This window comes from Elephas maximus, chromosome 25 (genome assembly GCF_024166365.1).
Source record: "Elephas maximus indicus isolate mEleMax1 chromosome 25, mEleMax1 primary haplotype, whole genome shotgun sequence".
Lineage (NCBI taxonomy): Eukaryota > Metazoa > Chordata > Mammalia > Proboscidea > Elephantidae > Elephas > Elephas maximus.
Window position 1 is genome coordinate 52425592 of NC_064843.1, and position 27282 is coordinate 52452873.

Sequence of the window (27282 nt, forward strand, 5' to 3'; positions counted from 1 at the left end):
CTCTTAAGCACCGAATCATGGGATTTCATACAACTCAACTTGCTCTGCTCTCCTGTACTTTCCTCTACCTCGTGCCTTCTGCTTACGCCTTAGCAATACTCCCTGACTTTTGGTGGAGAGGAGGTTCTATTTTTGTTGGTTAGCACCAGTGGAAACCCTTTGTTATGTAGGGCAGCTAACAATTCATAAGAATTCTGTACCCTTGAATTTTTTAATTCTATGTAGGAAAAATATACCTAAAGTGTAGTTAAACCTACTCGAACCATCCTAATAAACTGAATCCTGTGTGAAAAGGCTTGACCATTGACTTCAAGCGATTCATTATTTGCTCCTCTCTATTTCCTGTAAGAAATCCTTAGGGGGCACGAACAGTTAAGTGTTTGGCTACTAATCAAGCGGTTGGCAGTTTGAATCTACCCAGAGGTGCCCTGGAAGGAAGACCTGGCAATCGACGCCCAAAGATCACAGCCGTTGAAAATCTCGTGAAATGCAGTTCTGCTCTGACACACACGGTGTTGCCATGAATTGAAATCGATTCAATGGCAACTTTTTGGGGCTTTTTGTTTTTGTTCTTTTAATTTCCAACAAAACCAAAATGAGGAACAGAGAAGAATAAAATGAAGGAAAGTTCTGGAAGGGAGCAAAATCAGAACACACAAAGGAAAGCACTATTCCCTAAGGAAAAGCGAAAGACTCAGAAGAACACTTTTAGCATACGTGTGCTAAATTCAAAACAGGGCACCAGAATCCTTTGTCACCATAGATTAGCTCTTTCTGGATGCAAGTATGGACAACAGTGTTTCCATAACTATTATCTATTCAGCATTATTGGTGCCAGGAACTATGTTAAGCACTTTACATAATTAGTTCCTTTGATTTTAACAACAACTGGGATACATAGTTCTCATGATCATCCCTATCTTATTAATGAGAAAACTGATGCTCGAAGGGATTAATGACTCGCTAAGGGCACACAGAGAACAAATGGTGGGAGTAAAAATGTAAACCCAAGTCTGTTGCTTTTGTCTTGGTTGGTTCCTCCCAGGAGTAGACCCTGAGACAAGGATTTAAGCGCAAGTCTATTTAGGAGGTGATCCCAGGAAGCAATGATATGTGAGCAGAGAACGGAGACAGAGAAGAGAAAGCAGTCAAAAAAGTGTGTGCTGTCCAGCAGGTAACCACAGTGGACAACTGGAGCTCAATCCCACTGGAAGCTCTGGGAGCCGATATAGACAGGACTGCAGGGTGAGGGAGCTGGGGTATTTATCCACCAATTTCCATACATGGTGGTTGGAGATTGTCTCCTGCTGAGGTCAAGTATGTTCCCACAGTCACAAAAAAAGCTGTTGGACAAAGAATGGCCAGCGTTTGCAATAGCAGGCTGGTTGGAGGGAAGATAGGCAAGTCATACACAGCATTTGCTACCGTTCTTAACCATTGGCGAAGTCCAGTTAACAACAGGCCATATGTAGGACCCAGAAAGCTATGGAGTCTTGTGTACCTTTGTAAATGTAAAAGTCAATCCAAGATAAGAACTGCTTTAGGTAAAGGGAAGGACAACACTCAATACATGGAAGGTCAGCTCAATTGGACTGGACCAAAAGCAAAGAAGTTTCCGGGATAAAATGAATGCTTCAAAGGTCAGCGGAGCAAGGGCGGGGGTTTGGGGACCATGGTTTAAGGGGACTTCTAAGTCAATTGGCAAAATGATTCTATTATGAAAACATTCTGCATCCCTCTTTGAAATGTGGCGTCTGGGGTCTTAAATGCTAACAAGTGGCCATCTAAGATGCATCAATTGGTCTCAACCCACCTGGAGCAAAGGAGAATGAAGAACACCAAGGTCACACAACAACTAAGAGCCCAAGAGACAGAAAGGGCCGCATGAACCAGAGACCTACATCATCCTGAGACCGGAAGAACTAGTAGGTGCCCGGCCACAATCGATGACTGCCCTGACAGGGAGCACAACAGAGAATCCCTGAGGGAGCAGGAGATCAGTGGGATGCAGACCTCAAATTCTCATAAAAAGACCAGACTTAATGGTCTGACTGAGACTAGAGGAATCCCGGCGGTCATGGTCCCCAAACCTTCTGTTGACACAGGACAGGAACCATCCCCGAAGACAACTCATCAGACATGAAAGGGACTGGACGGTGGGTAGGAGAGAGATGCTGATGAAGAGTGAGCTAATTATATCAGGTGGACACTTGAGACTGTGTTGGCATCTCCTGTCTGGAGGGGGGATGGGAGGATAGAGAGAGTTGGAAGCTGGCAAAATTGTCACGAAAGGAGAGACTGGAAGGCCTTACTCATTGGGGGAGAGCAAGTGGGAGTACGGAGTACGATGTATATAAACTTATATGTGACAGTCTGACTTGATTTGTAAATGTTCACTTGAAGCTCAATAAAAGTTAATAAAAAAAAAAAAAAAGTCAATCCAGTGTGATAGCTAATGGAGCCTTATCATGTTAAAAAAAAAAAAAAAATTTTTTTTTTTTTTTTTAGTAGCCTGGATTTCAACCCATAATGTTAAACTTTAGTCTCCGAATTCTAATTTTTTAAGTGCTAAGAATATCTCTGCATTTTCTACTGTGGTGAGCTTCTGTAAGAGAAGCAATCCTTAGGTTGTTTTTGTGATTAGTTGTGTGCCACAAAATAGACTCTTAAGTCCATTTCACAGCCTAAGAAATAGAGTCAGCTCCAACCAGGGACAAACAAGTATGTTCCTCACAATTCCGTGCATTTTGAGGTAATAGGAGTCTCCATGGGGTACTTGGAGGCCTTCTGTAAACACATAGCCTGGGACTGAGTGTATAACACCTTTGGTTATCCCAGGACACGATTCCAGTTGCATTCCAGTAATACCTTATCTATTCCCTGGGTAAGTTTTAACTCTCTAGAAAGCTCACCATCTTTCAGAGATTTGGAAAAATCAGGACAGTTATTTTTTCACAGAATCTGCCGGCTTCAAGAGTAGGCTTTAACAGTAGACTTTACACATGCTTCTCAAATGTCAATGTCCTCATGAGTTACCTGGGCATCTGCTTAACATGCACACAGACTCAGTAGGTTTGGGAAGGGCCTGAGATTCTGCATTTCTAACCAGCTCCCAGGAGATGCTGATGCTGTCATTCTGAGCACCACCCTTCAAGTAGCCAGGCCTTAGGCAACTCCCAGTCCTCAGTGAATCACAAGGGCCTTGTTGAGCTAGTCTTGGAGAGGGGAAATAGTATCTTCAGCCAGGAAAGTTGCTATGAGGTCAGAGGTCTGGCCAGGCCAAGAATTTGGAGTAGTTTAAGAAAAAAAAAAGAAGAATCAAGATTCTGCCTGGAGGCAACGAAAAGCCAAGAAGAAGGAGAACAAAGGGTCCAGTGTTTGTATGCAGACCGAGCACTCTTGAGTGTTGTTTGAGTGAAAGGTCCAACCTATAAAGTCAGTTGGACTACTTTACAAGCCATGACCTTTTAAACCTCAACGTCTGACTTGTGCTCCTGGAGGAGGTCATATACTTTAATGCAGTGGTTGCCTTCACATCTTTTAACGAAGCTAACGGTACTGGGTGCTTGCCGTAATGAGCAATCTACCTGCTTTAACTCATTTTAGCCTTATAACTATACCACAAGGTATATGCTCTTATTATTACCTTTTAATTGTTTGTGGTCACCAGCTAACCTAGAGGTTGATGGTTTGAACCCACTGAGGAGTGCAATAGAAGAAAGGCCTGGCAATCTGTTTCTATAAAGAACACAGCTAAGAACACCCTATGTAGCAGTTTTACTCTGTGACACACAGGGTCACACGAGTTGGAACCAACTTGACAGCAACAGGTTTGGGGTTTTTTTTGTTATTGTTTTGTTTTCTGATTTTAAGGCTTCATTTGAGCAATAACACCAAAAAAACCAATGTTCGGCTTAAAATGCTGAGCCCAAAACTGCAGAAAAAATTTCCAGATGTGGGTTGGCACATGTGGTACCAAGCCCAGTGTTACTGTTTTCTTTCTTCCTTTTTTTTTAATTGTGCTTTAGGTTGGGTTTTTTTGTTTGTTTTTTGGTTTTTTAGGTAAAAGTTTACAGAGGAAATTCGTTTTCTATTTATTTATTTATTATTTATTATTATTATTTTACTCGTTTTGTGCCATTGGTTACCAACCCTGCAATGTGTTAACTCTCTCCGTCTCCACTCCCCGTTCCCTGTTTCCATTCACGCAGTTTTCCTGCCCCTTCCCACCTCCTCGTCTTTGCTTTTGGGCTGGTGTGCCCATTAGGCTCATATATGTGATTGAACTATGAAGCGTGTTCTTCACTTTGGTTATTGTTGTCCTTGTAGACCTGTCTAATCTTTGGCTGAAGGGTGAACCTCAGTAGTGACTCCAGTACTGAGATAAAAGGGTGCCGGGGGGCCATACTCTCAGGGTTTCTCTGGTCTCTGTCAGACCAGCAAGCCTAGTCTTTTTTTATGTGTATGAATTTGAATTTTGTTCTGTATTTTTCTCCTGCTCTGTCCCGGACCCTCTATTGTCATCCCTGGCAAAGTAGTTGGTGGTGGTAGGCAGGCACCATCTAGTTGTGCTGGACTCCGTCTGGTGGATGCTGTGGTAGTCCTTTGGAGTAATCTTTCTCTTGTGCCTTTGGTTTTCTTCACTCTCCCTTGCTCCAGATGGGGGTGGGCCATCTTAGATGGCTGCTCAGAAGCTTTTAAGACCCCAGACTCTACTCACCAAAGCAGGATGTAGAATATTTTCTTTATAAACTATGTTATACCAGTTGAGCTAGATGTCCCCAAGACCATGGTCCCCAGACCTCAGCCCAGTAACTTAGTCCTTAGGGAGTTTGGATGTGTCTATGAAGTTTCTATGACTTTGCCTTGGGCAAGCTGTACTGACTTCCCCATTATTGTGTACTGTCTTACCCTTTACCAAGTTACCACTTATCTATCGTCTATTTCATGTTTTTACCTGCTGACCCCTTCCCTCCCTCATAGCCATCAAAGATTGTTTCTTTCTGTGTGCAAACCTTTTCATGAGTTTTTATAATAGTGCTCTCATCCAGTATTTGGGCTTTTCGGATTGACTTATTTCACTCAGCATGATGCCCTTTTGACTGATCCATGTTGTGAGATGTTTTGCATGTTTATTATTGTCCTTTATCATTGTGTAATATTCCGTGATGTGTATGCACCGTAGTTTGTTTATCCATTCATCTGTGGATGGGCACTTAGGTTGTTTCCATCTTTTTGCTACTGTGAACAATGCTGCAATGAACATGGGCGTGCATATGTCTATTCGTGTGACAGCTCTTATTTCTCTAGGATATATTCCCAGAAGTTGGATTGTTGGATTGTGTGGTATTTCCATTTCTAGCTTTTTAAGGAAGAGTCATATTGTTTTCAAAATGGTTGTACCATCTTGCATTCCCACTAGCAGTGCATAAGAGTTCCAATCTCCCTGTAGCCTCTCCAACATTTGTTATTTCCTGTTTTTTTTTTTATTTGTGCCAATAATGTAGGGATGAGATGGTATCTCATTGCAGTTTCGATTTGCATTTTGGTAGTGGCTAGTGATCACGAGCATTTCCTCATGTGTCTCTTAGGTGAAGTGTCTGTTCATTTCCTTGACCATTTTTTAATTGGATTATTTGTCTTTTCATTGTAAAGGTGTTGTATTTTCCTATAGATTTTTTAGAGATTAGACCTTTGTCAGATATGTCATAGGCCAAAATTTTCTCCCAGTCTGTAGGTTCTCTTTTCACTCTTTTAGTGAAGTCTTTTGATGAGCATAAATGTTTAATTTTTAGAAGATCCCAGTTATCTACATTATCTTCTGGTGTTTGTGTATTGTTAATTATAGTCTGTATCCTGTTAATGCCATGTATTAGGGCTCTTAGTGTTGACCCTGTTTTTTCTTCCATGATCTTTATAGTTTTTGGTTTTCTATTTAGATCTTTGATCCATTTTGAATTAGTTTTTTTGTATGGCTTGAGGTATGGGTCCTGTTTCATTCTTTTACAGGTGGACATTCAGTTTTGCCAGCACCTTTTGTTAAAAAGACTGTATTTTCAGACTTAATGGTCTGACTGAGACTAGAAGGATCCCGGAGGTCATGGTCCCCAGACATTCTGTTAGCCCGAGACTGGAGCCATTCCCAAAGCCAACGCTTCAGACAGGGTTTGGACTGGACTATGGGATAGGAAATGATACTGGTGAAGGGTGAGCTTCTTGGATCAAGTAGACACATGAGACTATGTATGCAGCTCCTGTCTGGAGGGGAGGTGAGAAGGCAGAGAGGGTCAGAAGCTGGCCAAATGGACATGAAAATAGAGAGTGGAGGAAAGGACTGTGCTGTCTTATGAGGGGGAGAGCAACTATAGCAAGGTGTATATAAATTTTTGTATGAGAGACTGACTTGATTTATAAACTTCCACTTAAAGTACAATAAATATTAAAAAAAAAAAAAGACTTTTTTTCCCATTTGGGGAAAGGACTTTGAGCCTTTGTCAAAAATCAGGTGGCCATAGGTAGATGGATTTATGTCTGGGTTCTCAGCTCTGTTCCATTGGTCAACATGTCTGCCATTGTACCAGTACCAGGCTGTTTTGACTACCATAGCTATATAGTAGGTTCTGAGGTCAGGTTCTGAGGCCGCCTACTTTGTTCTTCTTGCTCAGCAATGCTTTACTTATCCAGGGCCCCTTTCCTTTCCGTATAAAGTTAATGATTAGCTTTTCCATCTCATTAAAGAATGCAGTTAGTATTTGGATCAGGATTGCATTATATTCGTAGATTGCCTTGGGTAGAATATGAGAATTTCACAATGTTGAGTTCACCTATCCATAAGCATGGTATGTTTTTCCATTTATGTAAGTCTGTTTTTGTTTTCTTACAGTAGTGTTTTGTAGTTTTCTTTGTATAGGTCTTTTACATCCCTGGTTAGATTTATTCCTATTTTTTTTTTTTTTAGGGGCTATTGTAAATGGTATTTTTTTTTCCCAATTTCCTTTTCATAGTTCTCTTTCTTGGTGTATAAGAATCCAATTGATTTTTGTATGTTTATTTTGTATTCTGCGACTCTGCTGAATCTTTCTATTAGTTCCAGTAGTTCTCTTGTGGAGCCTTTAGGGTTTTCTATGAATAGTATCATATCATCCACAAATAGGGGTAGTTTTACTTTTCTTCCTTACCAATTTGAATACCCTTTATTTCTTGATTTATTGCTCTCGCTAGGGCTTCCAGCACAATGTTAAATAGGAGTGCTGATAAAGGGCATCCTTGTCTTGCTCCTGTTTTCAGGGGGAATGTTTTCAACTATACAAAACCATCTATACAAAACCAACAGCCAACATCGTTCTCAACAGAAAGATGTTGAAAATGATGTTGGCTGTTGGTTTTGTATAGATGCCCTTTATTATGTATTATGTTGAGGAATATTCCTTCTATTCCTATTTTATTGAGAGTTTTTAATCAGGAATGGGTGTTAGACTTTATCAAATGCCTTTCTGAGTCAGTTGAGGTGATCATGTAATTTTTTAATTTTTTTTATGTGATTGATTACCTTGATTGATTTTCTAATGTTGAACCATCCCTGCATACCTGATGTGAATCCCACTTGTTTGTAGTGTACTATTTTTTTTACATGGTGTGGAATTCTATTGGTAGAATTTTTGCATCTATATTCATGAGAGATACTGGAATGTAATTTTTTTTTTTTTTTTTTTTGGTGTCTTTGCCTGGTTTTGATATCAGGGTGGCTTCATAGAATGAATTTGGGAGTGTTCCTTCCTTTTGTATGTTCTGAAATAGTTTAAGTAGTACTGGTGATACCTCCTCTCTGAATGTTCAGCAGAATTCTCCAGTGAAGCCATCTGGGCCAGGGGTTTTTGTGGTTGGGAGTTTTTTATTACTATTATTACCTTTTCAATCTCTTTGCTTGTTATTGGTCTGTCAAGATTTTCAACCTCAGTTTGTGTTAGTTTAGGTAGGCAGTGTGTTTCTAGAAGTTTGTCCATCTCCTCTAGGTTTTCAAATTTGTTGGAGTACAGTTTTTCATGGTATGGTGTTATGATCCTTTTTATTTCAGTTGGGTCTGTTGTAATGTCCCTCATTTCATTTCTTGTTTGGGTTCTTTTCTTCCTGTCCTGTTTTTCTTTTGTCAGTTTGGCCAGTGGTTTGTCACTTTTGTTGATCCTTTCAAAGAACCAACTTTTGGTTTTGTTGATTCTTTCTATTGTTTTTCTATTCTCTATTTCATTTATTTCTGCTCTGATCTTTATTATTTCCTTTCTTCTGATGGTTGAGGGATTCTTTTGCTGTTCTCCTTCTATTTGTTCAAGTTGTAGGGCTAATATTTTGATTTTGTCCCTTCTTTTTGATGCGTGCACTTACTGCTATAAATTGACCTCTGAGCGCTACCTTTGCTGTGTTACAAAGGTTTTTGCATGATGTGTTTTCATTCTCATTTGATTCTAGAAATTTATTGATAACATCTTTGATTTCTTCTATTACCCAGTGGTTTTTAAGCAAGGTGTCATTCAGTTTCCATGTATTTGATTTTTTTTTTTTTCCTTACTCTTCCTATTATTAATTTCTACTTTTATGGTATTGTGATCAGAGAAGATTCTTGGTATTGTCTTAATGTTTTGGATTTTGTTGAGGGTTGTTTTGTGGCCTAGGATGTGGTCCATCCTGGAGAATGTTCCATGTGCATTGGAAAAGAATGTATACTTTGCTTCTGTTTGATGGAGTGTTCTATATATGTCTATGAGGTTAAGTTGGTTGATTGTGGCCTTTAGATCTTCTGTATCTTTGCTGAGTTTCTTTCTAAGTTTTCTGTCCTTTACCAAGAGGGGTGTGTTGAAGTCTCCTATTATTATTGTGAAACTGTCAGGTTCTCTTTTCAGTGCTGTTACAGATTGTTTTATGAATTTTGGAGTCCTGTTGTTGGGTGCATAGATTATTTATGTTTATGTCATCATGGTGGATTGTCCCTTTAATCATTATGTAATGTTCTTCCTTATCTTTTATGGTGGATTTTGACTTTAAGTCTATTTTATTTGATATTAGTATTGCAACTTCTGCTCTTATTTGGATGCTGTTTACTTGATATATTATTTTCCAGTCTTTGATTTCTAATATATTTATGTGTTTATATCAAAGGTGTGTCTCTTGTAGACAACATATTGAAGGGTCATTTTTTTTAATCCATTCTGTCACTCTCTGTCTCTTTATGGGTGCATTTAAGCCTTTTACATTCAGTGTGATTGTCAATAGATGTGATATTGTTTTCATTGTGTAGTGCTTTCTTTTTTGTGTGGTGCTGACATTTTCTTTGTTCATCTTACTCTCCTGTGCTGATTTCCTTTTGTTTGTGGATTTTCTTTTCATTTCTTCCATTATTGTAGATTTGTTGTTCATTGAGCCTTCATGTTTTGATTATTTTGATAAGTAGGTGTGTTAACTTTCTTTGTGGTTACCTTGAAATTTAGCCTCATCTTTCAAAGTTAGAACTAGTCTTTTATTACTTGATATCACCTTGACTTCCTCCCCATTTGAAAGTTCTATACCTACACCATCTATCCCCCCTTCTAGTGTTCTGATGTTTTCATCATTTACAGATTGGCATTTCTATTTCCCTGTTTTGAATCTTGTAGTTTTGTTTTATTCTGGAAAGTTCATTACCTAGGTTGGTATTTGGCTGATACTGACCTGTGTCCTAGATTCATGTTGTTGCCTGATGCTGTTGGTTCTTTAACCGGAGGAACCTCCACTCTATTCCTTCCCCATTTTCTATCAGTTTCTTCGTCTCTTCAGTGATTTCTGATCTGATCCTTTATTCCTTCATTTAAGGTTGAGGGTTCCAGGACTGATGTCTGTATCTGTTTTACTTGGTTTTCTGGGTCTTTGTTGCCATGGATGGCTTAATGCATCTGACTAGTCTGCCATCTTGGTTTCACCTCTGGATTTTTTTTTTTTTTTTTTGGTTTACAGATATAGAAACAGAGGCACAACGTGGTAAAGTAGCTTGCTTGGAGAATAATAACTAGTAAGAGGGAGAGCTGGGATTTAAACCTAAGAAGTCTGACTCCAAAGACCTCGTTTTCAATCCTGATGTGCTTTTATCTCCTTCCTTGGTCTTTTCCATCCCCTGCTTCCTGTAGATGTTAGAGTGATGTGTATGATACTTAAGTGCTTCCATCGCCTGCAAAACTCTCCCTGGGCCAGGGCAGCCTTGGTAAGGGGAAAGCAGCCACCTCTGACTTCAGCTACCTTTGCTGAAAGCCTAACCAGAGACACAGGATCACAGCACTGAACCCTAGGCTCCCACCTTGTTCTCTGAATCACAGCCCCCCTCCTTGCATTGGCCCCATTAACTTAGGGATCCCAGTGGGGCACTTTGTCTAGTTCTGCAGGCCCCTCCCTGAGGATCTTAGCCCTACATGCTGTGTCACACCTAGAGCCTGAATGCGTGGGACTCCCTAACCCCATGTTTCAGCTCTGATTGTCCCTCATCTCATGTCTTCAAGGTCAGAAGTTGCCGGCATGACAACCACCACCCCCCACCCCTTGGTAAACAGGCCCTGCCACTTACAACTTCCTCACCCTCAAATCTGGCCCAGATCCTCTGTTCCCAGCTGCCTTTGCACTCTTCCAAAAGTATCACCTTGCTTCTTTGACCAGCCATGGCTATGTAACACCTGCCACATGTTTACAGAGCCATGTAGAAAACCTGAATCAAAGAGTGTGCCCAAACTGCTTTTCAAAACTTGAAAAGCACCAAACTTTCAAGACACTAGAATGCCCTTGTGATTTCATGGAGGGGAGACTCCACAAATGCAACTTAAGAATGACAAGGGTGAGCCCCACACAAGGAAGCATCTGGAAAGTGAAGGCTATATTTTCCATCCCTAAACTCTGGTTCGTAGATCCAGGGCAGGGAAAGAGCACTGGGAAATTGGGCAGTGAGTCTCAGCCTTTGTCAAAGGCATGGATGAACAAAAGAAGAGGACCAAATCTGGAGCTACCCCAGATCCAGAGACCCACTGATAAAAATATCAGGGTTTTGAATTAAAGGGCAAGACAGGACCAGGCTCTCGAAGAATATTGGGCAGCTATGGCAGTTGCTGGAAAATACTTGGATTATTCAGGGTATTAAGTAATTCAATAAATAATCCAGTTAGCCATGCCTATGAAAGACCGGGATGACTTTGCACCAGAAACCAGACTCCAGCTTCCATGCTTTAAATTTTGATGGCTAAATGTTCATCATCCAGATCACCAGCCCTCTTTGAACTCTTTCACACACCAAAGGAAACCACCTTTGTGAGTGAGAACTTGTGTGGTGAATAATATCTAAGGCATTGTTGATGTTCAGATTTGCAGTAATTACAAGTTCATGGTCTATCATTCTAATTTCACGATAACATTGCACAATAGCACTATGTGCGCATTGATTAAAAAAAAATTTTTTTTTATTGATAGCATCAAATTTATTCTTCCATCTTAATTTCCATATTGCAAAATTTTCTTGTGAATCAACCACAAACTGGTATTTCTGGTTTTTTTTTTTTTTTTTTTTTGGTGGTGGTAGTGTTTTTTACAAACCACCTGGCATTAGTTCAAGCATCTGAAAAAAACAGAAACGAGGTGTCATGAGAATTAACATAATGCTAGTGTAAGTGCCTTAATAAGCATTATGATTAACAATTCCCTTGCAGATGTTAGCATGTGGCTTGCTGAAACAGTAGACTCCTTCAAGGACTGTACAACACGAACCACAATCTCCTGAACCCTATGGGGCTGAATGTAACCCATACACTATGATGTTCTAGAGAAAGAGTCTAAGAGACAGAGAGGAAGTGATGGGATCCTAACCCTGGTCCAGAGCTCACAAAGAGTGATGCCATCATGACCTTTCCTTCTCTAGCTTCCATGATTCCAAGAGGTCAATGAGTTCCCCCACCAGCTCCCACCAGTGGAAACACAGCTGATGGATTTCCCTCTGCTCAGGGATCAGAGTGTAGATACTCAGGAAGTTCAATCAAAAAGCCTCTCCCCATGGAGTTCTTTGTTCAAGCCAAACACAATGAGTTCATTCCGTGCCACGGAAGGGACTGGAATTTCTCTCATTTCCGTCTACAAAATGTGTAAAAAAAATCATGGTCATGTAAAGGCTTATTTTCATGTACTGTTTGCTATTAAAAAATGGAAAGAAACTTCTCTTTAGGACTACCAATGTTCATTTTAAACTTCATCCTGGAGTAACTTTTTTGATATAAAGCCAATACAATTGCCTCTGGTTTTACAGATTTTTCAAAATCTTAGAATATTTCTTTTTAAATGACTGCTAATTTTAGATCATTTGGGTTTATTTTTATTGTCATGGGTTTGGAGCCATGCTCATTCCATGTCATCTATGTACAAAAACTTACAAATTCCAAGTCCCAGGAAGAAAACATTATTTAAACAGGAATTGTTGTATTCATCTCTTTATACCATTTTGAGGCTAACAGGCCTGTGGTAGATTACAGAAAAAGAGACAGTGCCCCAGTCACCTGGATTCCTTCAACGATTTAGGAATCCAGCCTAAAGCAAAAATGGAAATCAGTAGCGTTATAGGTGCCCGTTGCCTTCAAGTCCATTCTGACCCACAGCCACCCTATCGGACAGAGTAGAACTGCCCCGTAGGGTTTCCAAGGAGTAGCTGGTGGATTCAAACTGCCTATCCTTTGGTTGGCAGCCGTGTCACTTAACCACTACACCACCGGGGCTCCAGTAATATAGATAAAGGTTTATTATTCCTGAAATTCTCAAAATCAGAAAGTTGCTGGGTTTTTTTTGTTTGCTCGGCTGCCATCTAGTGGTGAGTGATATAATGTCACTAAACCATGCTCTGGTGACCGTTCAGAAGATAATCCACCTGTCTTGAAATACACACACACAGTTCATTGTAAATGAATATTGTTGCAGACATAAGGCAATTATTCTTTCTAATAATTCTTATTTATATCCAAAGAGTCTTTCCCTTTCTGGTTTCCTGGTCTACATTCTTTCTCCACAAAAAAAAATTGATCCAATCATTAAATATTTACTGTGAAACCCGTGAAGTCGGAACCTGTGTAAAGTGGAAATCTGCCAGAAGGAAAATTAAAGTATTTTCCACTAAAATGAGCAACCGAAAAGTGATAAGACCGCATCCTGTCAAAGGCGGAAAACTTGAAAGACTTGGAAACAAGGCAATCCTGTCTAATTCCATCTCTCACAGGTTTCACTGTATTTAGCACTAACACTAAAAAAAAAAAAAAAAAATTTTAACACTGTACATTAAAAAACTCATGCTGTCGAGTTGATTCCTACTCACACTAACACTAAAAAAAAAAAAAATTTTTTTTTTTTTAACACTGTACATTAAAAAACTCATGCTGTCGAGTTGATTCCTACTCACAGCAACCATATCGGACAGAACAGAACTGCCCGACAGGGTTTTCAATGAACAGCTGGTGAATTCAAACTGCCAATCTTTTGGTTAACAGCTGAGCTCTTAACCACCACGCCACAAGGGTTCCAACACTGTGTATTAGAACGGCGAATATAAGGATAAATAAGATAAGGTCCCTGCCTAGTATGGAGGAAAGACATGAAAGGAAATAACAGGCAAATGATAAGTACATAAAAGAAGCCTGGATGAGTCATTGCCACTAAAGAGAAAGCCCTTAACCTCACTTGTACTGTATCATTGGCCAGAAAAGTTTGATTTGAGGCTTAGGTGGTAAGTGGGAGTTCCTCAGACAGATAAGAGGAAAAAAGCATACAGGATAGTTGGTAGGCTGTATGTTGGAGAACATTGACAAACTGTGTCAGAAAAATAGACAGGGGCTAAATCAAGAAGGGTCTTTTGGTATTGCATTAGTAACTACCACTATACCAATTCAAAACCTTGGTGGCATACAACCATAAGTATTTATTTCTCAACCACCAGTTTTGCAGGTGGACTGAGGTAACTGCCCTGCAATCTTTCATCCTCTCATGGGATCAATCGACTACCTAGGCATGCGCGTTCATGGCAATGGCAGAAAAAACACAAGAGGGACAGCAGAAACATGTGGGGTCCCTTGAGGTTTAAGCTTAGAACTATCACACTGTCCCTTCTCTGCTTTCTATTAGCAAAAACAAGTCCCTTGGCTGAATGTGAGTCAAGGAGCATGGAAATATGCTCCACCCCTTTAATGGGAAGGACTGCAAAGTCGTGTGGCAAAGAGGGTGTGACACAGGGGGCAGATACGAGGTTAATAATGTGGTCTGCCGCAAGCTCCATCTTGGAGATATTGAATTTGAAGTGCCAGAGGGCTTGTTTAAAAAGTGGTTGGAACTCAAAATAGAGGTCTGGCTTTGAGTTCTTGATCCAGGAGTCCAAAGACCCCAAACATGCACACTTCTAGGTCTCATCACACACCAACTGATTCAAAACCTCTGAGGCTGAGACCTAGAAATCTACATTTTAACAATTCCCCAGGTGATTCACATTCAGACATATTCATATTTAAATTAAGACTCACTGGTATGTAAAGGAGAAAAAACTGAGAAGGGCTTGGTGGAGCACCAAAAAGAAAAGCGGTGAAAAGAGGAAATGGCACACAAAAAAGGATACTGAAAGAATGGCAAGAGGGATAGGAGAAAACCAAGGAAGAGTAGTGTCCTGAAATCAGAGGTGAGAGCTCTAAACAGAAGATTAATCATGTCAAATGCTACCCATGTATCAACTAGAATAAGGACTAAAATCCATAAATATGGATCTCTTCCAGTCAGTTGGCCAGGTAGCTGTCTTCCAAATCCTTGGCATAGAAGAGTGAGCACTTCCAGTGCTGTATCCATTTGTCGAAACATCTCAGTTGGCATTCCATCAACTCCTGGAGCCTTGTTTTTCACCAATGCCTTGAGTTCAGCTTGGACTTCTTCCTTCAGTACCATCGGTTCCTGATCATGTTACCTCCTGAAATGGTTGAACGTCAACCAATTCTTTTTGGTATAGTGACTTTGTGTATTCCTTCTATGTTCTTTTGATGTTTCCTATGTTGTTTAATATTCTCCCTGTAGAATCCTTCAGTATTGAAACTCAAGGCTTGATTCTTTTTTCAGTTCTTTCAGCTTGAGAAACGCTGAGCATGTTCTTCCCTTTTGGTTTTCTATCTCCAGTTCTTTGCACATGTTGTCATAATACTTTACTTTGTCTTCTCAAGCTGCCTTTGAAATCTTCTGTTCAGCTCTTTTACTTCATTATTTTTTCTTTTGCTTTAGCTATTCAACATTCAGGAGCAAGTTTCTGAGCTTCTTCTGACATACATTTAGGTCTTTTCTTTCTTTCCTGTCTTTTTAATGACATCTTGCTTTCTTCATGTATGATGTCCTTGATGTCATTTCACAACTCACCTGGTCTTTAGTCATTAGAGCACAACGCGTCAAACCTATTCTTGAGTTGGTCTCTAAATTCAGATGGGATATACTCAAGGCCGTACTTTGGCTCTCGTGGACTTGTTCTAATTTTCTTCATTTCCAACTTGAACTTGCATATGAGTAATTGATGGTCTGTTCCACAGTAGGCCCCAGCCTTGTTCTGACTGATGATATTGACTTTCCTATTGTCTCTTCCCACAGATGTAGTCAATTTGATTCCTGTGTATTTCATCTGGTGAGTTCCATGTGTATAGTCGTCATTTATGTTGATGAAAAATGGTATTTGCAACAAAGAAGTTGTTGATCTTGCAGAATTCAATCATGTTATCTCTGGCATCATTTCTATCACCAAGGCCATATTTTCCAACTACCTATCCTTCTTCTTCTTCACTTCTTTTTTTTTTTTTTTATCCTTCTTCTTGTTTTCCAACTTTCATATTCCAAACACCAGTAATTATCAATACATCCTGATTGCATGCTTGATCAATTTCAGACTGCAGAAGTTGGTAAAAATCTTCAGTTTCTTCATCTTTGGCCTTAGTGGTCGGTGTGTAAATTTGAATAATAGTCATATTAACTGGTCTTCCTTGTAGGCTTATGGATATTATCCTATCATTCACAGCGTTGTACTTCAGGATAGATCTTGAAATGTTCTTTTTAAGGATGAACACAATGCGATTCCTCTTCAAGTTGTCATTCCTGGCATAGTAGACCATATGATTGTTGCTGTTGTTGTTAGGTGCCCTCGAGTCGGTTCCGACTCATAGCGACCCTATGCACAACAGAACGAAACACTGCCCAGTCCTGTGCCATCCTTACAATCGTTGTTATGCTTGAGCTCATTGTTGCAGCCACTGTGTCAATCTACCTCATTGAGCATCTTCCCCTTCCACTGACCCTGTACTTTGCCAGGCATGATGTCCTTCTCCAGGGACTGATCCCTCCTGACAACATGTCCAAATTATATAAGATGCAGTCTCGCCATCCTTGCTTCTAAGGAGCATTCTGGTTGTACTTCTTCTAAGACAGATTTGTTCATTCTTTTGGCAGTCCATGGTATATTCAATATTCTTCGCCAACACCACAATTCAAAGGCCTCAATTCTTATTCTTCAGTCTTCCTTATTCATTGTCCAGCTTTCATATGCATATGATGCGATTGAAAATACCATGGCTTGGGTCAGGTGCACCTTAGTCTTCATGTGACATCTTTGCTCTTCAACACCTTAAAGAGGTCTTTTGCAGCAGACTTACCCAGTGCAATGCGTCCTTTGATTTCTTGACTGCTGCTTCCATGGCTGTTGACTGTGGATCCAAGTAAAATGGAATCCTCCACAACTTCAATCTTTTCTCCATTTATCATGATTTTGCTCATTGGTCCAGTTGTAAGAATTTTTGTTTTCATTATGTTGAGGTGCAATCCATACTGAAGGCTGTGGTCTTTGATCTTTATTAGTAAGTGCTTCAAGTCCTTTTCAGTTTCAGCAACCAAGGTTGTGTCATCTGCATAACACAGGTTGTTAATGAGTCTTTCTTCAATCCTGATACCCTGTGCTTCTTCACATAGTACAGCTTCTCGTATTATTTGCTCAGCATACAGATTGAATAGGTATGGTGAAAGAATACAACCATGGTGCACACGTTTCCTGACTTTAAACCAATCAGTATGCCCTTGTTCTGTCCCAACAACTGCCTCTTGATCTATGTAAAGGTTCCTCATGAGCACAATTAAGTGTTCTGGAATTCCCATTCTTGGCAATGTTATCCATAATTTGTTATGATCCACACAGTCGAATGCCTTTGCATAGTCAATAAAACACAGGTAAACATCCTTCTGGTATTCTCTGCTTTCAGCCAGGATCCATCTGACATCAGCAATGATATCTCTGGTTCCACGTCCTCTTCTGAAACTGACCTGAATTTCTGGCAGTTCCCTGTCGATAAACTGCTGCAGCCGTTTTTGAGTGATCTTCAGCAAAATTTTGCTTATGTGTGATATTAATGATATCGTTCTATAATTTCCACATTTGGTTGGATCACCTTTCTTGGGAATAGGCATAAATATGGATCTCCTCTAGTCAGTTGGCCAGGAAGCTCTCTTCCATATTTCTTGGCATAGACGAGTGAGCATCTCCAGCGCCACATCTGTTTGTTGAAACATCTCAATTGATACTCCATCAATTCCTGAAGCCTTGTTTTTTGCCAGTGCCCTCAGAGCAGCTTGGACTTCTTCCTTCAGTACCATCGGTTCCTCATCATATGCTACCTCTTGAAATGGTTGAACATCGACTAATTCTTTTTGGTATAATGACTCTGTGTATTCCGACCATATGATTGTCTGATTCAAAATGGCCAATACCAGTCCATTTCAGCTCACTAATGCCTAGGATATCAATGTGATCCATTTCATTTTTGATTATTTCCAATTTTCCTAGATTCATGCTTCATACATTCCACATTCTGATTATTAATGGATGTTTGCAGCTGTTTCCTCTCATTTCAAGTCATTCCACATCAGTAAATGTAGGTCCTGAAAGCTTGACTCCACCTATGTCATTAAGGTCGACAGGTGGGCTCTACTTTGAGGAGGCAGATCTTTCCCAGTCATCTTTCGAGTGCCTTCCAACCTGAGGGGCTCATCTTTTGAAACTATATCACATGATGTTTTGCTGCTATTCATAAGGTTTTCACAGGATAATTATTTTCAGAAGTAAACCATTTGGTCCTTTTTCCTAGTCTGTCTTAGTCTTGAAGCTCACCTGAAACCTGTCCACCATGGGTGATCCTGCTGGTATTTGAATACCAGTGGCATAGCTTCCAGCATCACAGCAACACACAAGTCCCCACAGTATGACAAACTGATGGACACATGAAGGATATATATATATATACTTCACTAGTTTTGCTTCTCTTGAGAGAACCCAGCCTAAGACATTTGGTTCTAGAGAAACAAATTGTAAGGATAAGTTTTCTAAATTGGTTCTCAAGTCTAAATAGTCTTAAAGGCATTGATAACTCTGCTTCCAGTATTAAAGAGGGCACCGCTAATCCATGGCATGAAGTGGCAATAGAAATATGCAAAATACCACCACCAATAGATCTTGTATTGGTGAGAGGTAAAAGAAAGAGATGAGTCAGGGCTTCAGAGTCAAAGCTTAAGTAACACATAAATGAACTCGAAGTTGCCACTTGTACCTTAAAAGAAAGCCTTATTTCTTGTAGTAACAGAGATGACATTGCCGGGAAGAAAAAAAAAAAAACAACTCAGAATCTTATCCTAAGAGTGGCTGAATTACAATGGCAGTTGAATCCCCAACCATGAATGATGTCTGAAGTTAAAGTGAGGACAATGATTGGGAAGAAATAGGATCCTGAAACTTGGAATGAGGACATATGGGCAAATAATCAGGAAGCATGGGACAGCAAGCCCCTAATTTCCATTGAATCACTCCTGCCAACAAATCCATTAGCCCCTCCACCCCTGGCTGATGAGATTAACCCAGCTGTGTCTGAAGAGCCTTTGTCTGAGATATCACCTGCTGTGGCACCTCAATCACCTCCAGAAGTGGCATCTGAGTCATTGCCCGGAGCAGTGTCTGAGGCAAATGCCTTACAAGGCTTTGCTGAATGTTTTCAAAACACATCCCCACTACCCATTTTTGTTTCTAGACCTATAATTGGACTTAAGTCCCAACAAGCCCCAAAAGGTGAAGTACTAAGTGTGACCCAGGAGGAGATATGCTACACTCCAAAATAACTGCTTGACTTTTCTAATATATACAAACAGTAACCTGGGGAATATATGTGGGAATGGCTGCTAAGGGTGTGTAATAATGGGGCAAGGAACATAAAGTTGGATCAGTCAAAGTTTATTGTTATGCGTCCACTAAGCACAGATTCTTCATTCAGTGTTTCAGTTCAAGAGGTTAAGAAAGGATCTAATAGCTTATTTGGTAGGGTCACTGAAGCATGGATTACATGGTGGCCTACATTAAATCAAGTTGAAATACCAGCCCTGCCTTGGTATGCTGCAGAAGAAGGTATCCAAAGGCTTAGGAAATTGGCATGTTAGAGTGGATTTATCAGGTTAGACCCGCAGATCCACACATGGAGTGTCCAGAGGACACACCTTTTACCACAATGATGAGAAACAAATTTGTGGAGGAAGCCCCAACTTCCTTGAAGCCTGCTGTGATTGCTATTTTATTTAAGTCAGATTTGACAGTGGGAACTGCCCTAACTGAATCAAGACACCTAATTACAATGGGGCTGATTGAACCCCGTGGTGGTAGGGACCAAGTAATTGCATTTAATTGCCAAAGACAAGGTGGGCGCGGTTACTATAATGGACAGTGGAGTCAAAGCAGTAACCATAATAGTCCTACTTGTATGGACTTATGGAGTTGGCTACTTAGTTATGGTGTCCATAGGAGTAAAATAGATGGGAAATCTATTAAACATTTACTTGACCTGTACAAGCAGAAGAATTCTAGATCAAGTGAAAGGCAGTCTAACCCAAATCACCAAAATAAAGAATCATGGCCCCTCAATCAATTCCTACATTAGAGGACATTTACAGACCCACACTCCCTTGAGTAAATGGGAGACCAAGTCCTCTTGAAGAAGGACCCCACTACACTGCCAAAAATTTATATGATAACTCTTTCTCCCAGCATTCCCAAAGGAATCTATGGCCTTTTGCTAGAGTGACTGTTCATTGGGGAAAAGAAATAATCAGACTTTTCGAGGATTACCAGATACTAGTTCTGAACTGACACTGATTCCAGGAGATCCAAAATGTCACTGTGGCCCAGCAATCAGAGTGAGGGCGTAAGAAGGTCAGGTTATTAATAGAGTCTTAACTCAGGTTCATCTCACAGTGGGTCCAGTGGGTCCCCAAGCCCATCCTGTGGTGATTTTCCCAGTTTCAGGATGCATAATTGGAATAGATAGACACGGTAACTGGCAGAACCCCAACACTGGATCCCTGACAAGTGGAGTTAGGGCTATTATGATAGGAAAAGCCATGTGGAAACCATTAGAATGCCCCTACCTAGGAAAATAGTAAACCAAAAGCAATACCACATTCCTGGAGGAATTGCAGAGATTACCGCCACCATCAGAGCCTTGGAGGATGCAGGGATGGTAATTCCTACCACATCCCCATTTGACTTACCTATTTGGCCTGCGCAAACAAGAGATGGATCTTGGAGGATGACTGTGGATTATCAAAAACTTAACTAGGTGGTGACTTCAATTGCAGTTGCTGTTCCAGATGTGGTTTCATTGCTTGAACAAATTAATACATCTCCTGGTACCTGGTAAGAAGCTACAGATCTGGCTTATGCCTTTTTCTCCATACCTGTTTCAAAAGGCCACCGGAAGTAGTTTGCCTTCAGCTGGCAAGACCAGCAATACATCTTCCCTGTCCTACCTCAAAGGTATATCAACTCTCCAGCTATGTCGTAATTTAGTTCACAGGGACCTTGATCAACTTTCCCTTCCACAGGACTTCACACTGGTCCATTATATTGATAACATTATGCTGATGGGACTGAATAAGGAAGAAATGTCAATGACTCTGAATTTATTAGTAAAACGTTTGGGTGCTAGAGGGTGGGAAATTAATCCCACAATAAATTCAGGCACCTTCCACCTCAGTGAAATTTCTAGGGCTCCAGTGGTGTGGGGCATACCAAAATATCCCTTCTAAAGTAAAGGATAAGTTATTGCATTCAGCTCCTTCCATGACTTAAAAGGAGGCACAACACCTAATGGGGCTCTTTGGATTTTCAAAGCAACATATCCCTCATTTTGGTGTGCTACTCTGGCCTATTTATCAAGTGACTCAAAAAGCTGCTAGTTTTAAGTGGAGCCCAGATCAAGAGTAGGTTGTGTAACAGGTTCAGGCTGCTGTGTAAGCTGCTCTGCCACTTGGGCCTTATAATCTGGCTGATTCAATGGTACTTGAAGTGGCAGTGGCAGATAGAGATACTGTTTGTAGTCTTTGGCAGAACCCTATTGGTGAATCCCAATGCAGACCCTTATGATAAGCTCTCCCACCATCTGCAGATAACTACTCTCTTTTTGAGAAACAGCTTTCAGCTTATGACTGGGCCTTAGTAGAGACTAAATGCTTAACCACAGGCCATCAAGTCACCATGTGGCCTGAGCTGAACTGGGTGTTGTCTGACCACAGAGTCATAAAGTCAGACAGACACAGCAGCACTCCATCATTAAATGGAAGTGATATATATATATATGAGAATGGGCTTGAGCAAGACCTGAAGGCACAAGTAAATTGCATGAGGAAGTGACCCAAATGCCCATGGTCTCCACTCCTGTCACATTACCTTCCATCTCCCAGTCTACATCTATGACTTCATGAGGAGTTCCTTAACATCAGTTAACTAAGAAAGAGAAAACCAGTGCCTGGTTTACAGATGGTTCTGTGTGATGTGCAGCACCACTCAAAAGTGGACAGCAGCAGCACTACAGCCCCTCTCTGGGACCTCTCTGAAGGAGAGCAGAGAAGGGAAATCCTCCCAATGAGCAGAACTTTGAGCAGTGCACCTGTTTGCTCACTTTGCTTAGAAGAAGAAATGGCCAGACGTGCAACTGTATTCATGGGCTCTGGCCAATGGTTTTTTAGCTGGATAGTCAGGGACTTGAAAGGAACATGATAGGAAAATTGGAGGCAAGAAGGTATGGGGGAGAGGCATGTATGTAGACCTCTCTGAATGGGCCACAGAAATAAAGATATTTGTTTCTCATGTGAATGATCACCAAAGGGTCACCTCAGCAGAGGGGGATTTTAACAATCAAGTGGTAAGGCTGATGCATTCTGTGGAAATCAGTAATCCTCTTTCCCCAGACACTCCTGTCATTGCACGAAGGGCTATTGAACAAAGTGGTCATGGTGGCAGGGATGGAAGTTATGCATGGGGTCAGCAACATGGACTTCCACTCACCAAGGCCATCTTGGCTAAAGCCACTGCTGAGTGTCCAATTTTCCAGCAGCAGAGACAAACATTGAGTCCTCAACATGGTATCATTCCTCTAGGTGATCAGCCAGCAACCTGGTGGCAGGTTGATTAAATTGGTTCACATTCTTCATGGAAATGGCAGCATTTTGTTCTTACTGGAATAGAGACTTATTCTGGGTATTGATTTGCCTTCCCTGCAAGCAATGCCTCTGTGAAAACTACCATCCATAGACTTACAGAATGTCTCATCCACCATCATGGTATCCCACCCAGCATTACCTCAGATCAAGAGACTCACTTCATAGCAAATTAAGTGCAGCAGTGGTCCCATGCTCATGAAATTCACTGGTCTTACCAGGTTCCCATCATCCTGAAGCAGCTGGCCTGATAGAATGATGGAATGGGCTTCTAAAGACACAATTATGGTGCCAGCTAGGAGGCAGTACCTTGCAGCGTTGGGGCAATGTTCTCCAGGAGGCTGTATATGCTCTAAACTAGCATCCAACATATGGTGCTGTTTCTCCCATGTCTAGGATTCATGGATCCAGGACTCAAGGGGTGGAAATGAGAGTGGTACCACTTATTATAACTCCTAGTGAACCACTCGAAAAATTTTTGCTTCCTGTCCTCATGACCTTATGCTCTGCTGTCTCGAGGTCTCGGTTCCAAAGGGAGGAATGCTCCCACCTGGAGAAACATCACTGATTCCATTGAACTGGAAGCTAAGAATGCACCTCCCCACTTTCAGATACTTATGCCTCTGGATTAACAGGCAAAGAAGGGAGGTACCATATTGGCTGTTGTGACTGATCTTAATTACCAAGAGGAAATCAGATTGATATCACATATGGAGGTAAAGAAGAGTATGTCTGGAATGCAGGAGATACCCTAAGGCATCTCCTAGTACTATCATGCCCTGTGATTAAAGTCAGCGGAAAATGACATCAACTCAATTCCGACATGACTACCAATGACCCAGATCCTTCAGGAATGAAGGTTTGGGTCACCTCACCAGGCAAAGAACTACTACCAACTGAGATGTTGGTGAGGGCAAAGGAAATACGAAATACAGAATGGGTCGTGGAAGAAGGTAGATCTAAATACAAGTCACGGCCACATGACCAGTTGCAGAAGTGAGGACTGTAATTGTTAATGAGTATTTCTGCTTTGTATGTGTGCATTAAATATTTTTGTTTTCCTCACTTATAAAATATAAGATGTAAACAGGGCTAGTGCGTATTCAGTTGTACGCATGTTAACTGTATCATATTGGATGCAAGTATGGCTTTATAATTGTCTTTATTTAGAGATTATGTATGGTTTAAGGAGATGTGTACAGGTGACAAGTTGACAAGGGGTATACTGTGATGGTTAAGGTTGTATGTCAACTTGGCTAAGTCATGATTCTCAGTGGTTTCACAGTTATGATGTAGTTTGGCAGTTATGTAATGATTTAATCATCTGCTATGAGCAGCCATTCAGTTTAAAGGGAATTTTCTTCAGTGTATGGCCTGAATCCAATATATATGGACTTTCTAGCTAACCTCGCTGGCTTTCGCTCTGCTCTGGACCCTGTATTCCGCTCATCATCATCAGATTCTGGTTCTTGGGACTTGAGCTAGCAACCTGCCATCTTACCTGCCAATCTTGGATTCGTCAGCCTCCATAGCCCATGAGTCAGTAGCCTGCCATTTGACCTGCAGATCTTGGGCTTCTCAGCCCCTAAAGCTACATGAGTCCGGAGAAGCTTCCAGCCTGACACCTGACCAACAGACTTGGGACACACCAGCCTCTACAACCATGTTAGCCATTTCCTTGCTATAATTCTTTCTCTCTCTCTCTCTCTATATGTCTGTGTCGTTGACTCTGTCTACTAGTACATACCCGAGCATTCATCTTGTCAGAGTTAAGCTTTACTAGCTCTTAACCTCTTTTTTTTCCCCAGGTGTTTTCTAGTTGCAATTCGATGTTCTGAAAATTTAGGTCTGAGGCTAAGCCTAAAAAATATGAAGCTGTCTGGAGGAAAAAAAAAAAAAAACCCTCTCATAACTCAATTTCTTTTTTGCTATTATTTCAAGACACAAAAAATCTAGAGAAGCTCCTGAGAGATGCAGTAATCTACGGCCAGCCACGAACCCACAGAGCTTGGAAAAAGATTCTCATCCTGGTGGAGGGCATCTACAGGTATGTCATAGCTGGAGGTGTTGTAACATTCTGAGGCCCACAACTAGCTGAGAAGGGGAAAGGCTGACCTCTCTGAGTTAAACAGAGAAATGAATTGTTATTGTTGTTAGGCGCCATCAAGTCAGTTATGACTCATAGTGACCCTATGTACAACTGAATGAAACACTGCCCCATCCTGCACCATCCTTACAATTGTCCCTATGTTTAAGCCCACCGTTATAGCCACTGCGTCAATCCATCTCATCAAGGGTCTTCCTCTTTTTCATTGACCTTCTACTTTGCAAGCACGATGTCCTTCTCCAGGGAATGGTCCCTGCTGATAACCTGTCCCAAGTACTTGAGACAAAGTCTCACCATCCTTGCTTCCAAGGAGCATTCAGGCTGTACTTCTTCCAAAACAGACTTGTTCGTTCTTCTGGCAGCTCATGGTATGTATATTCAATATTCTTCACCAACACGGTAATTCAAAGGCTTCAATTCTTCTTTAGTCTTCCTTATTCATCGTCCAGCTTTTGCATGTTCATGAATTGATTGAAAATATCATGGCTTGGGTTAGGAGCACCTTAGTCCTCAAAGTGACATCTTTGCCTTTGAACAGTCTAAAGAAGTCTTTTGTAGCAGATTTGCCCAATGCAATACATCATTTGATTTCTTGACTGCTGCTTCCAATGAACATATAGGTTTTTCAGAGGCATCTGAAGTGGAACTACCAGTGTGAGTTGTCAGGTCTGTCCCTTTCAACATCTACACATATGGCAGAACAAGTAGGAGGCCACGTTGCTGGTGAAGCCTCCCGCAGGTCATTGCTAACTCTCTGCATTAGTTTCTGAGAGCTTCCATAACATATTACCACAAACTTTGTGGATTAAGACAACAAACATTTATTCACTCACAATTCTAGAGGCCAGAAGTCCAAAATCAAGGTGTGAGCAAGGCCATATTCCCTCTGAAGGCTCTAGAGGAGAGTCTTTGCTTGCTTCTTCCAGCTTCTGGTGATTCCAGGTTTCCTTGGCTTGTAGAAGTGTAACTGCAATCTCTGCCTCCATCTTTACATGGCCTTCTCCCCTCTACCCCTTTGTGTCTCAAATCTCCCTTTCCTTTCTTTTATAAGAACCCCAGTCATTGGATTTGGGGACTACCAAATGCTTTGTTGGTAACCAAAAGGTCTGTAGTTTGAACCCACCAGCCACTCCACAGAAGAAAGATGTCACAGTCTGCTTCTATAAGGAATACAGCCTTGTAAACCCTATGGGCAGCTCCACTCTGTCTTATAGGGTCACTCTGAGTTGGAATTGCCTGAACGGCAGTACATTTCCTAAATCCAAGATGATTTCATCTTGAGATCCTTATCTATATCTGCAAAGACCCTATTTCCAAATAAAGTCACATTCTGAGGTTTTGAATGGGCATGAACTTTGGGGAGATATTATTCAACCTGCTACACTTTCATTGATTCCTTCCACTACCTTTTGCTACCCTAGAGTTTCAAAGGCCTTTTGAAGCCCAGTTATTCAACATCAGAACACCCTTATGGATAGCACACCCATCCTCCAGATGCTGAACCTGGCACCATACTGCAAAAGGCCTTCCCTTTTTCCTCAAGGTGGGACTAACCTGTAGTACAATTCATGCCCCAGATTGGGGTGGAGGTGGTAGGGGAAGAGGGGCAGGGGTTTTAGCATCTGAAGGTATCCTCAGCCCTGAATTTTTCTGCCCTTTTAAAACTCACGACTATAAAATGGCAGACAAAACTACTGCTAATCCATTTAGAGTTGTACTTTTTTATTGCAAGTCATGATTAAAGTTGCTTTATTCTCTGCTTAAATCGACTATTGTCACTGAAATGGAAATTGCATCCAAGGGTCTCTTCTTGCAGGTGACTTAGTCCAAGAGCCAAGAAAACATTATCCCAGAGCACATGTTCCTAAATCAATTCTCGAATCGACCCTGGTGTTAGAGAAATCAATGCAAATGTCTCCTATGAGATAATTATAGAAAAGTGAAAAATATGAAAAGGGAGGAAATGAGGGTATGATAACTTATGAACAATGAGGAATATGGCTGCAAAGGAGGCTTGAGAGCAGAAGTGGCATTTCTTTCAGCCAGCAACTCTAATCAGTAGAGAGAGCACACATTCCTGTGAGCAGCACGTTGTTTCTGCTGTGCGGATAAACAATAAACAGTAGAAAAAATGTGCCTCCAGCCTTTTTCAACAGAAGAAGTGGAGTCTCTCAAATTTAAAATTGTAAAAAGACTGGTATTATTTTATTTTTTAGTTTAACTCCAGTACTTACTGCCCCAGTGGCTAGTGGTCTGAGTATTCCCAGTGTTACCATGGGGTTGCAAAGTGGGCATTTCGAGTTTCTAGTAGTCAGCTTCTACATGATCTATGAGTACCTAGGGGCAGCCCTAAGAATTTTTCCTGTTTGTGAAGTCTTGAGTTCACTCTAGAGCGGTTGTCACAACTGGGATAGAGTGCTATTAGAATCTAAGGAAGAGAGGCCAGGAATGCTACTTAACATCCTACAATGTATATAGGACAGTCCTCCGCAGCAAATAATTATCTGCCTCACCATGTCAATAGTGCTGAGGTTGAGAAACCCTGTTCTAGAATAATTAACTACTTGCTGGCTCTGAACCTGATACTTCTAGAAAAATGATCCCATATTGAT

The 27282-nt window shown here is 40.9% G+C and overlaps 1 protein-coding gene across 1 annotated transcript in view; it reads left to right on the forward strand.

Annotated features, from left to right (window-relative positions):
• The window catches only part of SPTLC3 (serine palmitoyltransferase long chain base subunit 3), a 179854-nt gene that overhangs the window by 90432 nt on the left and 62140 nt on the right, over nucleotides 1-27282 (forward strand). Inside the window, exon 7 of the mRNA XM_049868957.1 lies at nucleotides 24505-24610. Coding sequence (XP_049724914.1) covers nucleotides 24505-24610 — 106 coding nt within the window. The remainder of the gene's footprint in view (nucleotides 1-24504; nucleotides 24611-27282) is intronic.